Source organism: Lampetra planeri, chromosome 3 (genome assembly GCF_965212315.1).
Source record: "Lampetra planeri chromosome 3, kcLamPlan1.2.h2, whole genome shotgun sequence".
NCBI lineage: Eukaryota > Metazoa > Chordata > Hyperoartia > Petromyzontiformes > Petromyzontidae > Lampetra > Lampetra planeri.
Window position 1 is genome coordinate 18,367,371 of NC_136109.1, and position 16,459 is coordinate 18,383,829.

Genomic DNA, 16,459 nt, shown 5'->3' on the forward strand with positions numbered 1-16,459 from the left:
ACTGTGCATACGTATTCTCCCACATTTGAAGGGTAATTTAGCAGAAATGCATAATAAAGATGCTACTGATATGTCTGCTGCTACTAATGATGCTGCTGCTCCTGATGGCAATAATTAAGATGTTTCTGCCGATGATGATGATAATTAAGATTCTGATACTGATATCAGAATCGTTGCTTCTGTTGCTGCAACTGATAATGAAGATGTTGCTGCCGTTTTTATTTATCGTTGTTCACGTTGATTACGTCGTTGCTGCTGCGAGAGCCGATCAGGACCCTACCTCGAACTCCTTGGCGAGCGACGGCTCCACTTGGTGGTGCAGAGACAGCAGCTCGGAGCATAACAGCTGCAGGTTATGGAGGCTGCTGTCGGCGAGAGTGACCAGAACCTCACAGGCAGCGAGGCGGCTTTCTGGCGAGCAGCACCTACACACAAAGAGACACACGGGAGAAGGGGACATAGGTAAACCTCCTGGCCAGGACAAGGGCTAAAGATAGGCTGAAGGTCAGAGTAAAGGAATAACCATCATGTTAAAGTTGGGGCGTGTTGATGTTACATTAGAGCTTAGGATTCAGGGCTCACATTCAAGGGTCAAAGATTCAAGGAAAATGGCTCCATATTGAACCACAGGTTCAAAGGTCAAGGTTCCCGGGTATAATGGGACATATGCATGTATAGACCAATGTCAATCCACTGCTAGATGAGGACCTTAAAATGCCGTGTCGGTAGTTTGAGGATACTTCACCTGTCAGTGCAGGTTACTAAAGGCAGGGTGCACATAGATGTCTGAGCAGAGATGCAAGTACAACAATGAGGTTTTAATGCACTGCCCTCTGCTGTCGACAACGTAGTCCGACACCTGTTGCAGACATGGTTGGTCACCAACTCAAGTCCCATCCAGGTTCAACCATGCCAAGCATCTGATTTAAAATGAGATTGAGCACATTCTGAGTGCTTTGGCCATAGGCTCATGAAATATATTATCAAAGCGAAGGCATACACATCCATACTCAAGATCCTAAAACTAAGGTTTCAAGATGGGGAATGTAAGTTCAGAGGGCAAGGTGCAGTGCTGCCCCTGCCTGGGGTTGAAGTTGTGCTGCGAGGGTGGGCCCGCCGCTTCCTCCTTCTGCGTCGTCTCAATGATTTTCGCCGCGGGGAAGAGGAACGTCTCCAAGAGTTGACGAATGAGGTGGGGACCTAGGGAGCAAGGAAGTCAACGTTATAGGTAATCATCAGAGGCTATAAACAATTCCACCCTAAAGGCGACAGGCGTGTAAAATAACTTCAAGGATGACCGCTTTATCGTCCCCAGCTGTCCAACCCAAAAAACTAAAAAATGAAGTTCATTCATGAGAAAAAATGCAGGGATGCACCGTTAAGTCTATACAATGCATTTGTACGACCCCAACTTGGAATTGTGTTCAGTTCGGTCATTCCTGTCCTGGAAACCAACCAAAGTGATGTCTGGACTGAAAGACAGATAGGCTCAACATACTAAACCTCTTTAATCCTGAACAAAGAAGAATTCGTGGGGACTTAATCCAGGTCTACAAAATCATAAATAGTATTGACCGAGTCGATCCGGACTACTACTTCAAGCTTAACAGAGAGAAGAAAATTAGAGGCAAACGGTGGAAGCTACATGTGGGAAAGTTCAGGACCGAATAGAGGAGACATTTTTTTATATATACAAAGGGTGGGAGTATAGAATTGGTGGCTCAAACCCATTTTTAATTCACTGGACCTCAAGAAACGCCTTTATGAGATTCTAGAATCAATACGTTATTCATAACTGAACATGCTGGATGGACCGAATGGTCCCCCCCCCCACTCTCGTTTGTAACCCTTCTAATGTCATCAGAATCGCCAGTGACGCACCGATCTGATCTTTGTCCTGCGTGCTCAGCATTAGCAGAGTGTTGATGAGACGTAGGTGTCCCGCCAGAAGAGATGTCCCAGAATGCACTGCGACGCTGGTGCCACCGCCGCCTCCGTCGCCTCCTTCCCACAATGCCGCGGGGAGCTCATAGTTGTCGAGCCATGTGATCTCATCTTCCAACATGGCCGCCGGGCTCACTTCCAACATTTTCATATCCGTGTCTAGGGGAGGGGGAGATGGAGGTTCACAATGGCAGTGTTATGTTTGCAATGGCCGGGTGTAGTGGTGCACACCTATAACCCGGAACTTTGAGGCAAGGGCTTGCAAACAGTGCAGATTTGTGAAATTTAAAAATCCATTGGGCTGCAAGGTAGCCAGAAATGGCAGTACAACAAGTGGGTAAGTAGGGAAATTAATCTGTCCTTGCAGAGTATTATTTCGTCACGTACGTGCAATATGTCCGCAAACTCTCCTCCCAGATAGAGCAAAACATTATTAAACAAGGAAGACAAATCATGGATATGCATGGATTTAAAAACACTCCCCAACATGCTTTTGTGTTTAAACAGCTGTAAAGCAGATACTTTTCAAGCTGCACAATGAGATGACGTCACACACAATTGTATCAGGAGGTGGTGAGGTGCGCGCATGACATGCGTCGTCACCACATTGTTCCGGCAAGGCAAATACTTTTAGCACTGTTTTTTGTTAACCAAAACCTGGGCAGCCCCCCTTTGATGAATTTGGTCTGTTTTCTCTCAGGTAAATCCCTAAAGCAATGACAATTTTAACTGAAATTTAGTTTATTTTCGATCATCTTTTTGAAAATTATGAGATAAAGCTATTGCATTAATGATTTAAAGCTTTCGTGACTGCATGGATTCATCTTCTTGGTTCTTTCGGTAAAGTCACGTAGAAGGGAAGTAATAAAATAATAAAAATAAAACATAATAAAACAATTGTGAGAATTGTTTTATTATGTTTTATTTTTATTATTTTATTACTTCCCTTCTACGTGACTTTACCGAAAGAACCAAGAAGATATTGCATTAATGCTTTCAACACTGATTGGAAATCGTCAGTGGAACGTAGCCAAACATACCATTGCAGGACACACGACTGAGAAATGGGGTCTTGAGACTCCGTGAGGTATCCCTGGATAAATTATTTACATGGATCTGTGTTTATATTTCTATCAGTGGGTTTATAAGAACTATAATGTCCACAATGACCATTAGAGACCATGAGTCACAGTCATGCAAATCTTGGGTTTAAGGTTGAAAACCTGGGTCTAAAATGTGTGCTTCTCTCCAGCAATTCATCCTGGTTGTTTCAGGTTCATGAAACTGATGACTTCAAAATGTAAATGCCAGATGGCTGTATTGGGTTCATAATGGCCATGCCAACACCGATAAAATCCTGGATTGAGCCCTGGGTCAAGCATCTCTCTCAGTGGAATCATTATGGCTATGTTGGACTATCACTTACCTGTCATATCCTCCAGCAGGCGGCATCTTAGGTCAAAGTACTCCTTGCACTGAGCCAGCAGACTGAGGAGACACACATACACATACCATGTCTTTCCCATGCCTCCCTTTTTCTCACAAGTCCCATTTCTCCATGTCTCCATTTCTTCTTCTCCCAGAATCTCCGTTCTGTTCTCTGTGCCTCACTTCCCCAATCTCCCCTCTTCTCCTCTGCAAAATCTATTCTCCTCCCAACGACTTTATTTAATTTCAATTCTACTTTTATCCTCCCCATGTATCCTCTACGTCCCCCCCACCTCCCCATGTCACCCTTTTTCTCCCCATGACTTCTTTCTTCCAATGTTGCCTTCCTACTCCCCATGTGCACTCTTCCATCCCCATGTCACACTACTCCCCATGCCTCCTCTCCCGTCCCAATTTCACCTTTCTCCTCGTCACGTCACCCTTCTCTTCTACACGACTTGCTTTTCATTTCAATGTGGACTTTTCTCTCCCCGCTGTCTCCTTTCCCGTGTCTTCTTTCCTCTCCCCTGTCGTGTCTAATTTTCTCTGCCCTGCCCGTGTCTCCTCTCCCCTCCCCGTGTGTCCCCACCGCTGGTGGTGTCCCCGTAGCGTCCCGGCCGGTGTCCACAGCGGTAGACGCGCCTGTAGAATGACCCTGAGCAGGAAGAGCAGTGGTTTCTGACCCTGGGAAGCGTCGTCCCCCACACCCCCTCCCATGGTGGGGCAGGAGGTGCAGCTCAGAGCGTAGAGCTCATCGCACGCAGCACGCCGCACCTAGGGGCATGGTGGGGAGAGGGGAAACATTTGTGGGGGGGGGGGGTAGGTAAAAAAATGGTGGAAGTGAAGGGGGAAGACTCTGGGAGGAAAATAAAAACAAGAGCACACCTCAGGGAGACACAGGAAGGTGGAGACATCAAGAGAATGGAGGAAGGGATGTAAGGAGGTGAAGGGAGACATGAAGAGAGTAGGAGAGCACAAAGGAGAGAATGTTGACACAGAGGCATGCAGAGGTGGAGCGTGAAGATGGTTGACAAACGAGGAAGGGGTAAATCCTATAGCTGTCGTCTCACCTCTTCGCTTGGCGAGCAGAGTAATATGTCGATGATGAAGTCAGAGACACAGGGAACAGTGTAGAATGCACCTGGGCACAAAGCAGCGAGGCATTCTGGGGTTAATATGATACAAAAGGGGAAACAACAATGTTGGATTCTCTGAACTATCATCATCTGATATGTATCAATGAGAGTGCAGGAGTGAAGGACGTTGGGTATTATTACAACCAAACACAGGGTGCGACCAGACAATAATCATGGGATATTTCTTAATCCAAGGAGCTTTAGGAGTTGAGGATTAATGCAATATTTACGAATTGCAGATGAAAACTGAACTGAAGACTTCTAGGAATTATTATCCCGAAACAGAATGAATTCTGATTATTGCTTTCTCACCCAGAAAGCACAAGATTCCATCAGACCTGCTAAGTTAAGCAGGCTTAAGTCTGGAGGATAGTGCTTGGATTTTTGACAATCATGTGCAAAAAAACAGGTGTAGGAAGAATTGTGGGCCAGTCTAAATATGTTTTAGTTCTGTAATCCCCCCTCCCCCACATTCACCAACCTGCACTGACCAGCGTGGTGAAGTATGGACAAAAACCCCCCACGGCCCACATGGAGCAGGGAGGCAACTCTTCCAGCAGTGCATTGACAAACGGGCTGTACATGTACAAGTATGAAAGGGGAACAGCAGGAATTAAAAATTACGGGTATTACCATCACCGAAGAGGCAGACTCATTATAGGATTATGGGAATTATTATCTCCAAATATGGCAACACCCACTAGGGAGCAAGGCATTGTGGGTAGGGCGTGAGGCTGACCTATGAGAGAGCTGCGTAGCTGCAGACACGTGACGAGGAGTGAGAGGGCCTCGATGGACACGCGGGCGTCCTTGGGAGCCACGGCGAGCTGCCGGACACAAACACCGGTCTGCAGGACCGCAGACGGGTCGCCCAACTCGCTTCCCGAGCTGCCTGTGCTGCCTGTAACATCACATTTAAACACAAGCATTACACAATACAATCGTTGTGCAGTACAACCACGCGGAGACGAGGAATACTATAAGGGCTGTTGCCGTTTATGAACACACTCTCTCACTCGGCATCCAACACTCACACCAGTGTAGGTGCACTCTATCTCCGTCCTTCACACGGACACTGAATAACTATTTGGACCCTACCCCGGCTATCCCCTTGGCTCTCTCACTCGTCTGCCCGGGGCGGGGGATCAGCCATCACCGCCCCGCGACGAGGAGAGAGACCCTACTCCAGCCGGTCCTTACCCTGGCCCCCGACGAAGACCACGCCTCCGTCACGGGGTCCCCCCCTTAAGAACCCTTTGGGTGGCTATCTCCCCACAGCTCGGCCCCGCCTACTTTTCCGAAAGTGCTTTCCTAAAGCCCCTTACATAACCCGTGACGTTACGTCATCCTTGGCCCCGCATAACTCTCAACCCGCTTGCTAATGTGTTATAAAATCACGGTTTGGGCAAGTGGTCGTCTTAGGATCAGGAATCGGGCTTGTGTGTTCAGGTCATTGGCAGGGCTAGTTGCTAGTTTCAGGTTTTTTGCCAGTGCTAGCAACAGGGCCAGTGTCAGAGTTAGTACCAGGACTTTCATTAAGAGTATTAGGGCTAACATCAGCATTCGTGGCAGTATTGGAAAGTAGTACCACTGTTAATGTCAGGGAAAGAATCAGAGTCGGTGTTAATGTGACTGTTAGTTTCAGGGCCAAGGTTACGAGTCCTTGTTAGTGCCACCATTAGAGTCACTGCAAACAGTAGGCTTGCGTCGCTTACCTGTGCTGCTTTGCCGACTGCGTCTGCCGCCCCCCATCGCTCCACGCATGTAAATGACGCCGGGATCCGATAGCGGAGTCGTCCCCGACAGATCCAGACGTCCAGCAGCAGCCGCCCAGGAGACACGGACGAGACAAGAGACTGCGCTTGCAAAATCACATGACTCCATCGTCTGGGGTGACACAGGCGAAAGACAGGAGGCACACATGGGGAGGTGAAGGGAGAGACAGGGAGGTGAGCAAAGGCACAGGAATAAGAGAGACACAGCGAGAAGGAAGGAAATGGAAGACAAGGCAGACAAGCAAAGGAAAGAGAGGCACAGGTAAAAGGGTAGCATGGGAGACAAAAAGGATAAAAAATAAAAAGTGAAGGAGAGTGAGATGGGAAGGGAGGTGAACATTGCAGGAACAGGGTGTACGGATTTTGGAGAGGAAAGAGGAAAGCATAGGGGGGTGGGGAGGGAAGGAGGAACAGCAAGGAGAGGGGAGGACAGAGAATCAATGGAAGGCTTGATGAGACACAAGGAGACATGGCCAAACACAGGGAGACACGGAGGGTCATGGAGAGACACTGGCAGAGACAAAGGGACATAGGAAGATGCCAAGGGGTACAGGAAGACACGGATGGATACGTCACTATACACCCGATCAGGCTCCGTCTACGCCGTACGTTAACTCAGCGCCCCCCCTGCCCCACTCCCCAGATCTGGTGGGGAACGTGCCAAGTAGACCCCGCTGGGCACCTGTATGGCTGCTCGTGCTGCCGGATGCACGTCGTCGATGCGGATCGACGCGCGATCAGACGAGGACTGTGTCCCCGTGCCACCGCCGCTGCCCACAGACAGGCGCGTGGAGGGAGTGGCGGGCTGAGTCCCTGAAGCGGTAGAGAAGGGGGAGGTGCTGGCGTTGGTGGAGCAGATGGAGCCCGTGGCCGGCGATGACGACGAGGACGACGATGGCGTTGACGGCGATGTGGTGGTGTTGGAGCGGAGGTGATGGGCGGTGCGGGCTGGACGCGACGATGGGGATGGGCGGCCCTCGTTTGTCTCCATGGCGATGTCGTCGGGAAAATTGTTGTCGAGGGGAAGGCCGACGAGCAAGAAGCTGAGAAGGGAAGGGGGAGGGGACATAAGGAGGGGAGTAATCATCTCATACCTATAGACAACAAGGCTAGTGACGTTGTCGGTGGTAATGGTGGTAACAATAGCGATGGTGGTGGCAGCAGTGCTAGTAGTAGTAGCGTTGGTCCTAGTGTTGATGTGGTGATGGTAGTGATAATGGTGGAGGTGGTGATGGCAGTGCTGGTAGTGAAGAAGGTCACGGTGATTCGTGGTGGTGGTTGTGTTGGGTGTTGCCAACCACTGGTGGTGTTAGCGGTGCTGGTGGTGATGATTGATTGTGTTGATAATTGTTTGTTATGATGATTGTAATAATTAATTGCTTAAGATTAATTGTCACATGCTCACAACACATGCATCATGTTGCAAATGTATTATAATTTAAACTATATGACAATACAAGACAAGAAAAAAAACAAGAATCAATTATTTAACTAAATCGTGACCCTGAACCATGGCAATTCATTGATTCATTGCACAAATCATTACATGACTAACATTGCATGGCGCAGATAACAATCATGTTAATGTTGTTGATGTCTGACCGGGCCAACTGAAGACAGATGGAGTAGATGTCTTGTCTCGTCTCGTAGTCCGTGTCCATGGGCAGAGTGTCTCTCTCCATCACTCCCACAACGAGGCTGAGTGGATCACATAGTGGAGGCAGTGACTCCAGACTATACCAACTCAAATACACATATGGGTGGTCTCATACACAAATTCATGGACTATACCAACTAAATGAAAAATAAAATGAAAATATCTAAATTAAATCACGAACAGCTGTGGCTGTTCCACCTGATGGCGGAAGCTTGTGTTGCCTCCGAAACGTCGTGATTTAATTTAGTTATTTTCACTTTTTTTTCATCTACGTGACTTTACCGAAATAACCAAAGAGTATGGATCCTTGCAGTCACGAAAACTTCAAATCTAGAATTATACCAACTAACACAACAGAGGATGTCTCGCATACCACACCGAGGAGAGGTCTGATGATGACTATGATAATACAGCTGCCGATGGTGGTGAAAATGATGATGATGATGATAATGACAGTGATATCTTACTTCAGTCCTCCTGCTTGAACAAAGCCCTCACAGAAGGATCGAGCACAGTCCCGAGCCATCTCATCTTGAGACAACGGCATGAGCTTCGAGCTCAGAACCTGCAACAACATCAGCAAGTCAGAGCAACAATATCAGCAACAGGAATAACATCCGCAGCATCAACAGCATTATCACCATCAAAAGCATTTGCAGAAGCAGCAATACCAGCAGCAGTGGCATCCACAGAAGTAACACAACCATTAGCGGGAGAAATATCAGCAAAAGCAAACCCACAAGCAGGAGCTGCATCAGAAGCATTAGCAACAGTGTCAGCAACAGAAGCAGCTTCATCGTCGGCATCACCTCCCCGTGACAGCCTTGCCCTCTACGAGTCTCCCTGTACCTCCAGGTTGTAGAGAACTCTGAAGGTGGACATGCCGGTGGAGGAGAATCGGAAAAGGCTCTCTAGAACGGAGCCCAAGGCTTGGATGCTGTTGCATCTCCCATCTGCAGACTAGACACATCAACAACTTCAGATGAATATCACAGCCATTATCATCATTATCAGTAGCAACATCACCTTCATCGTCACCATAAACATGTCATCAGCAAAAGTATCACCATGAAATTCATCATCATTACCACAAACATCGTCACCACAAACATCATCACTAACATCATTAATCGATTACGAACCTAGTCATGTTAACTTGGTGTCTATCGCACAGCCATTGTGAATATAAACTAAAAAAATATTTTTATTTTAACAGATAAGGCCCACTAAGCTATATAGCTCTTTTTCAGAAGGGACCTGGTCAAGAATGATAGCGCAACGAAGTGGCTTATTACGTGGATATTTATAGCAGCCAAATACTCTAAACGCACGCCGATTCTAAATGTGGAGGGAAAAACCGGAGGGCCCAGAGAAAAATGCAGGCGATCAAGGGGACAACACGCAAACTCCAAATAGACAGGCGTCAGGGTTGGGCTCGAACCCACGACCTACTGTATACCAGGAGAAGTAGTTAACATCTCACCACCGTGGCACCCATATGACATACCCATTATGTGCAGCCTGAGACAGAGACCACAGTACTGGGAGGTGTGAACCGATTACATAAGCAGTGCTGGCTCCGTGGTTATGACAAGGGAGGTGGGGATTTCAAATTTAGGGGGGTCAGGGGGGCAGGCATGTAACTAACAGATTGAATTGCGCACCTAAAATGAATTTGCAATTAAAAAAAAAATTTGCAAATCATATGCACATTGTATATCAGTTCATGACAGAATTGAGATGGAATGAAACAGTACAAATTAATTAATTCGTCACATCACAGCACATGGTGGGGAGCGAATAGTGAATACTTCGAATGGGGGTGGGCCCATGTTCAAGAGCCAAATGGGTGCACAAAGGTTTTGAAAAACACAACTAGGGGGGTGGGGTACAGGTGCCCCAAAGTGTTGAGGCCCCTGTTCCAACGGAGTTATTATGAACCTGACACGGCCATTATGAACCTGACACAGCCATTATGAACCTGACACAGCCACTGAAGCCTTTAAGCCCGAATCCAGCACCTCAGTCGTGCTGGCAGAGGCTCATGACATGGCTTTTATGAACCCAACACGGTCATTATGAAGGCCAAAGCACCTTTCGCCCCAAGGCATCCAGGGTATCTTGGACTGAAGGGTCCGTGGGAATGAGAAGCAGCAGGTTCCGAACTCGCACAGTCAGCCTGTAACCAGCAACACGACAGTATTAGACCTTAACAATCAACATGATGGAATCGATGCAAATTTCCACCGCTAATGAATAGTACCATGATATTAAACAGTATTATTATGAACAAAGTTGTAATGTGACTGTGTTAATGTGGTTAGAGCACTCAATTCAGACAGGAAGGTTGCAATTTCAAATCCTAGTCAGATGTGTAAACTCGTCATTATGATCAACATCAACAGCATCATCGACAAGATCATTCATATCACGATCAACAGCATTGTTACTTTGCATTGGCACCCTTATCAACATAATCACCATAATAATCACTGGCAGTAGTATAATTATTATCACCAACTTAATGATCACCATCGTTACCAACACCATCATCGCCAACACCATCACTCCGAGGCTAATAAAACGAGCAGCACTTCTCAGTAGGAAGCCAACAGCAGTCGTTGTTCTATGGAGAGACTGGCACGGGAACGTGGAATTTCCGCCAAAGACAGGGGGGCGCCACAGAGCTGGGCGCTACTCCAAACTGGCTTAAGCAGGGAGAGCCTCTGATCTTGACCTACGATGGATGCATGCGAGTAGCCTACAGCACACTGATGAGCCCCAAAAGAGGCGAGTGTCACATTCACGAGTCAAACCTAGGCTCGTCGATGTTGGCGAGCTGGTAGAGGAGGTCGAACATCGGTTGCCCTAGTGCCATCACAACACCGGGCAGGGATTTCTCCTGTAACAACATCATCACCATGAATAACATCATTTATAAAAAATATAGTTTGGTAGGCAAACAATGAAAATCTGTATTTCTTTAGTAACCATTGGCTGGCAGGGTGGCACAGTGGTAACAACTGTGCCTCAAGCAAAAAGGGTCTCGACTCCGTTGCCTTTCTGTGTAGAATTTTAATGATTTCCCCCTGTCCTGCATGTGCTTCCTCCCATGACTGTAAAAACATAAAATGTAATGAGTATTGGCCAAACATCGAATCAATTCGGATTACACATAGCAACATCGCCCTCCCCCCATGGCAAAAACTTGGCAGGACCCTCCTGAAAAAGTCTTGAAATTCATATAAAAAAAATTTCGGGGTAAGCAAGTGTCAAATTTAACAAATGCAACCTTCCCCGAATTGCTAATCAATTAATGGGAAGACGTCACCTGATCTAGCCCATACGCGTTGCCAGTGGCGGCTGTATCCGTGGCGGTTGCTGCCGCCCCGCCGCCTCCTCCTCCAGCTGCCGAAGAAGTGGAGGTTGCCGACCCCGATGCGACCTTTGCCCCAAGCTGCTGCCGCTCGGCAAAGTGCAGCTGGCGGAGGAGCTTGTGGTTGCGGGAGGAGGTGAGCTGAGGGAGACACGGGGACGCGGAGACTCACATGCAACAACAACGCAGGAGAACAGCTGCGGGGACAAGGTGACACAGGAGATGGAAAATGTGTTGCCCATCTCCTCCCTCGTGCTTTCTTCACCACACGACTCCCATCTCTTTCTCGGGTCTCGTTTCTCCTTCCCGTATGTCCACTCTTTTTCCCGCATATCCTTCCTCTTCCCCGTGTCTTAAAAGTCTTCCGGGCATCTTCCTTCGACCAGTTTCATTGCTCCGCCCCCTATGCATTAATTCTCTGCTGTCCCTATTTTCTTACTCGTTTCTCCCATCTCTTCCCCATACCATCCATCTCTTTCTCATGCCTCCCTGCTCTTCCCCACGTCTCTATTCTCTTTCCCATAAAGCCATTGCCCTCCTTATTTCTGATTTCTCATTATCTCTCCAGTCTCTTGCCAATATCTCATTACTCCTCCTAATATCTCCCTTCTCCTTCTCCAGACTTCCACAGCCTCCCAGTGTCTCCATACTTTTTCCTGCATCTCCCTTCCCATCGCCATGTCTCCTATCTCGTCTCCATGCCGCCTTTCACCTCCCCCCAAGTCTCCTTTTCCTTCTCATCCATTCCCTGTGTCTCGCCATGCGTTCGTACTAACCAAGGTGTCGTTGGCGAAAATCTGGAGGACGTCTTGTGAGCAGGGGATGTGAGCCGCAACACGAGCTCTCACGCTGCTGACCGTCTCGTTGCCATGAGCCTGCAGGGGCCACGGTTGGAGACAGGGGTGAGACTCGTAGTCGAGTTCATGTTACGGCACCAAAGACAAAGACCCCCGTATAGCCTTTCACAAACTGTTGGGGGCAAAAGCGATCAGCGAGCACCTATGAAGGCCGGCAAGACACACGAGGGGGTAGGTGGCCAGCACCATGCCCGGCCGCATTTTTATCTTCCCAGTGCTGGTGTTTGCACACTGTACTAGGTACTCATTTAAGACTGAGTTGACCTAGGGGAGACCCGGGACCAGTCCAATTGTCACCAAAGTGGGTGTATGTATATACAAGACAAATATCTCCTGTATAACCTTTACAGACCTTTTGGTAAAGCGCTGTTAGCGGCACGGCACACAAACGAGTGGTAGGCAAGCACCATGCCCAGCCACCTTTGTCTCCCAAGTGGCAATGTTTATAGATCGCCACAAGGTACTCGTGTAAGGCCGAGTCAACTTAAAGGAGTGCCAGGACCGGTTCAGATAATCACCACTGATGTTGGCCGTGAGCAGGAATCAAACTCAGTTGGGCAGGTTTGTGTGCAAAGCACTACAAAACACCGCTCCTCACCGTATGTATGTATATATATACACATATGCACAGACATCGACACTCAAGCACGTATTTAAACCTGGAGCCGAGTCTCAATCAAGACTCCAATTTCGGTCTAAATTGAGACTCCCGAGGGCCCCGGTCTTGTTCACCTCTAGTGTGAATGAGGTTCCTGTCCCATCACACGACACGTGCAGGGTAATGGGATGGCCATGAAACGAGGCCCCATGGGGGAGCAGGGTCCTCGGAAATGCATCGGCACTGGAGTCCTAAAGGAGGACACGGGAGACAAGAAGATGAGGAAAGTCTCACTGAATCACTGACTCAACCGCTCATTCATTAACTCGCTCACATTCACTTTCTCCCTCACTCACTCACTCAACCTAACACCCATCCACTAATTTCCTCACTCATATATTCAGTTACTCGCCCATTCTTTCACTCAATCACGTACTTATTCACCTACCCACTCAATCATCCACTCATTTCCCCAATCTACCACCAATGCATTCACTCACTTACCCACACACTCATTCAGTCACTCACTCATCCATCCGCTCATACACTCACCCACTCTTCACATACACACCTGCTGACCCATCCATCCCACTCAATTTCAACTTTCCCACTCACACGCTCACCCACCCGCCCACCCACCCACTAATTCACTGATTCACTCACCAACCCACAAACTCACTCATTTGCTCATCCACCCACGAGCTCACTCGCTCACACATCCAGCCATCCATCCACCCACCCACCCACCCGTCCACCCTCCCAACCACTCACCCACCTCAATAGTGACAATATATCGCTCCGCCAGAAGTAAGAGCCTTTCCAGAGTCAAAACCCTCCTTACCCTGGCATTGAACAAACAAAAATCCATCAAACAATCAATCCATCAATCAGAGTCAACACAATTTTGTTAAATCAAGGACAGATCTTGAATCTGGATGGGCCCATGAATGTGTAAAAGAAGGCGCAACCAAAAACAGAGAACGCGTCCCTAGTAGCTACACACCTAGGCCGTGCGTCAAAGTTTTAATCTTCATTCGTGAAAAATATAATAAAAAATCATGGTCAAGCACTTTATTATAGCACTCTAGTTAGATCACCGATACGTCACTATCACACGATTCAATTTGTTAATACAGCGGCATGGCCAGTGCGCTGTGACCGAGTGCCTGACCATGACTTTAAAAAGTTTGTTTTATCTCGCTATCGAAGCTTCAAACTTGTGTCAGGAAAGTGTGAGAACGCCTGGGTGTGTGGCTGCTCGAGATGAGCCGTGCGATTTCTGAGTTGCGTATTTTTCTCTAAATAAGAGATGCCAGAAACCTTGAGGGGGCGTCGACGGTGCTGGAGAGCTCCGGGGAAGCCGTAGCCGTTAACGTCCGCGTCGCACGGCCCAGCACGTGGCAGACAGAAGGCACGCCGCTCAGACCTCCACTCGCCGCCTGGGACACACACGTGACGGGGGCGAGAGGAGCGGAGAGAAGGGAGTTAAGAGGAAGTTGATGGCAGATAACCGGAATCAACCATTCAATTAAACATCTTTTATAATAGCTCCCTTTTACAAAAAAATTGTCAGACAGCGATTATGATGACAAGCTGATACTTCGTTTCTCCGCCCGTTGTCATCAGCTGGCGGAGAAAGGAAGCAAAAGTTTATATGACGGGAGGTATGGAGAAGAAGAGAGAAGGAGCAGAAGGGAGTTAAAGGGAGGTGATGGGAAATGCCGGGAAGCAAAGGATGACAGGTAGAAGAATGGTGGCACGGACAGAGTGAAGTAGCAGTATGGGTAACGGAGGCACGGATAAATCAAAGGAGTCATGGAGAGAAGAGAGACACAGGAAGAAAGGAGAAACAAAGAGAAAGGAGACAGACTAATTAGGGGAAACGCATCAAGATGTAAGGAAACATATTGGAGATTGGGGTAAAGGAGAAATAGAGAGGGGCAGAGAGACAGCGAAGACAAGGGAGATGCAGAGTGAGAAATGAAGAAGAAATACGAGGGTTTGCGGATCTCACCTCCAGTCTCTTTTGGCATTCAGAGAAGAATTTCTTGTGAAGCGAGGATGGGTCCTGAAATTAAATGAACATTTCCATGTTCTGATTCTAGTCTTGACGAATCAAAATTTTTTTTTTAAATCAACCAAAATTGCTCTCATAATAATCCGATTTTGGTTATATGTTCGCAAATTGACTGAATGTCCTCACCCAATTCCTATCTTGGGTAAATCGGCATATAGGCATTTAACCCCGTTATTGTCTGTTCTTGTGGAAATATATATAAAAAAACACAATTAACCAATGTTCATCTCTGCACATAATGATAACTTTATGTTCCATCAGCTAAAGGGCCCTCAGGATCAATGATTTTCAAACCACAGACCAGTTTCACTTTCAACAGATGTAATAGTGATCATCTTCATTTTATAAAGCACCTTTCAAAACAAAGTATTTAAAAGCACTGGACACTTGTTATAGCCAAGCGCATTCCTAAAACACCTCAGGGCCTGCAAAGTCCCACAATGCTCCCCCAGATAAAAAAAAAAATCACCGGTTGGTGTCACTGACACAGCCATTATGAACCTGACTCAACCATTATGAAGTACCTGAGAGACACACGTAGACACAGACCCAAGGCTCAAGCACAGGATGTCAGCAGTGTCAGATCTGCCTCTGACACAGCCAGTATCAACCTGAGACAGCCATTGTGAATTTCAAAGTACCTTCTTGAGGCGAGGGTTGAGGCATGTGAAGCCGTAGCTGATGATGAGGTTGATGGCTTCATTTGCGATGTCATCATCACTTGTTTCCATGGCAACCCGCCAGATGAAATCCATCCCCATTAACTCTGGCTTCTCTACGAGCTGGGAGCATGCGGTAGAGACGGGGGCAGGGATGTTAGCGAGCACTTATTAAAAAGGCACCCAGAGGCAAAGCCAGCTCTGTGTTGCAGCCGGTGTGATTGTATTATGGTGGTGGTGTTCTTGAGTTGCGGTCGTGTTGAGTTTGCAGTTACGAGGGGTGAAATAATTGCCTGTTGCCTGACATGGAAGGAAATGTTTGTTAACAAAACATGAAGGGTGAGTAAGAGGCTGTCTGTGTTTTGAAGGACTAACACATATCATGAGGAAATCAAACCAATCATTTTTTTGCAAGTGTCCAAGGGCCATTCAATTGGCACGTAAGCTGAAATGTGGAAAATTCTGGAGACAAAAGTAAAAATGTGGAGAAAGCCCACATTCCCAGACTTGGCTCCCAATGCCTTACAATATGTTTCCAAAGTTAAATAATAATAATAATCACTCATGGGAAAAGCTACTTCTCTATATAGACAATTCAAACTTGCATTCATTAGACAACCTGAAACAAAGCAACTGTGTGCAGTTGCTAATTGAAAGCTGTGAATTTAATTCAGCGGGTTTCCCGCCTGTTTGTATCCTACTCAATAAGATTCTAAAGACTCCTGTATCTTGTCTGTCTGCAGTGTCTAAACTGTATATATGTTATATATAATGCGTGTAAAAATATTACCATTTGCCCAGCCTGCTTCTTCAGTCGATGCTCATTCATGTTCACGCTCTCAAAGAATGCCTTGAACAGATTGAACGCTGATGCGTGTCACACACATACACGCCAATTAGTTATGATAAACCACTCCAAAGAACTGAGAACAACCCTGAAATCAATCATTAT

At 47.3% G+C, this 16,459-nt stretch overlaps 1 protein-coding gene across 1 annotated transcript in view; it reads right to left on the minus strand.

Annotated features, from left to right (window-relative positions):
* Window positions 1–16,459, minus strand: part of USP24 (ubiquitin specific peptidase 24) — a 58,197-nt gene that overhangs the window by 27,455 nt on the left and 14,283 nt on the right. The window contains exons 20-41 of the mRNA XM_078622477.1: window positions 16,298–16,374; window positions 15,490–15,630; window positions 14,786–14,839; window positions 14,092–14,210; window positions 13,547–13,613; window positions 12,906–13,022; window positions 12,093–12,191; window positions 11,272–11,457; window positions 10,757–10,842; window positions 10,035–10,119; window positions 8,790–8,900; window positions 8,408–8,505; window positions 7,886–7,981; window positions 6,966–7,326; window positions 6,224–6,395; window positions 5,248–5,409; window positions 4,443–4,513; window positions 3,962–4,146; window positions 3,371–3,432; window positions 1,882–2,103; window positions 1,083–1,200; window positions 281–425 (exon numbers count right to left, since the gene is read on the minus strand). Of these exons, the coding sequence (XP_078478603.1) occupies window positions 281–425; window positions 1,083–1,200; window positions 1,882–2,103; window positions 3,371–3,432; window positions 3,962–4,146; window positions 4,443–4,513; window positions 5,248–5,409; window positions 6,224–6,395; window positions 6,966–7,326; window positions 7,886–7,981; window positions 8,408–8,505; window positions 8,790–8,900; window positions 10,035–10,119; window positions 10,757–10,842; window positions 11,272–11,457; window positions 12,093–12,191; window positions 12,906–13,022; window positions 13,547–13,613; window positions 14,092–14,210; window positions 14,786–14,839; window positions 15,490–15,630; window positions 16,298–16,374 (2,834 nt within the window). The remainder of the gene's footprint in view (window positions 1–280; window positions 426–1,082; window positions 1,201–1,881; window positions 2,104–3,370; window positions 3,433–3,961; window positions 4,147–4,442; window positions 4,514–5,247; window positions 5,410–6,223; window positions 6,396–6,965; window positions 7,327–7,885; window positions 7,982–8,407; window positions 8,506–8,789; window positions 8,901–10,034; window positions 10,120–10,756; window positions 10,843–11,271; window positions 11,458–12,092; window positions 12,192–12,905; window positions 13,023–13,546; window positions 13,614–14,091; window positions 14,211–14,785; window positions 14,840–15,489; window positions 15,631–16,297; window positions 16,375–16,459) is intronic.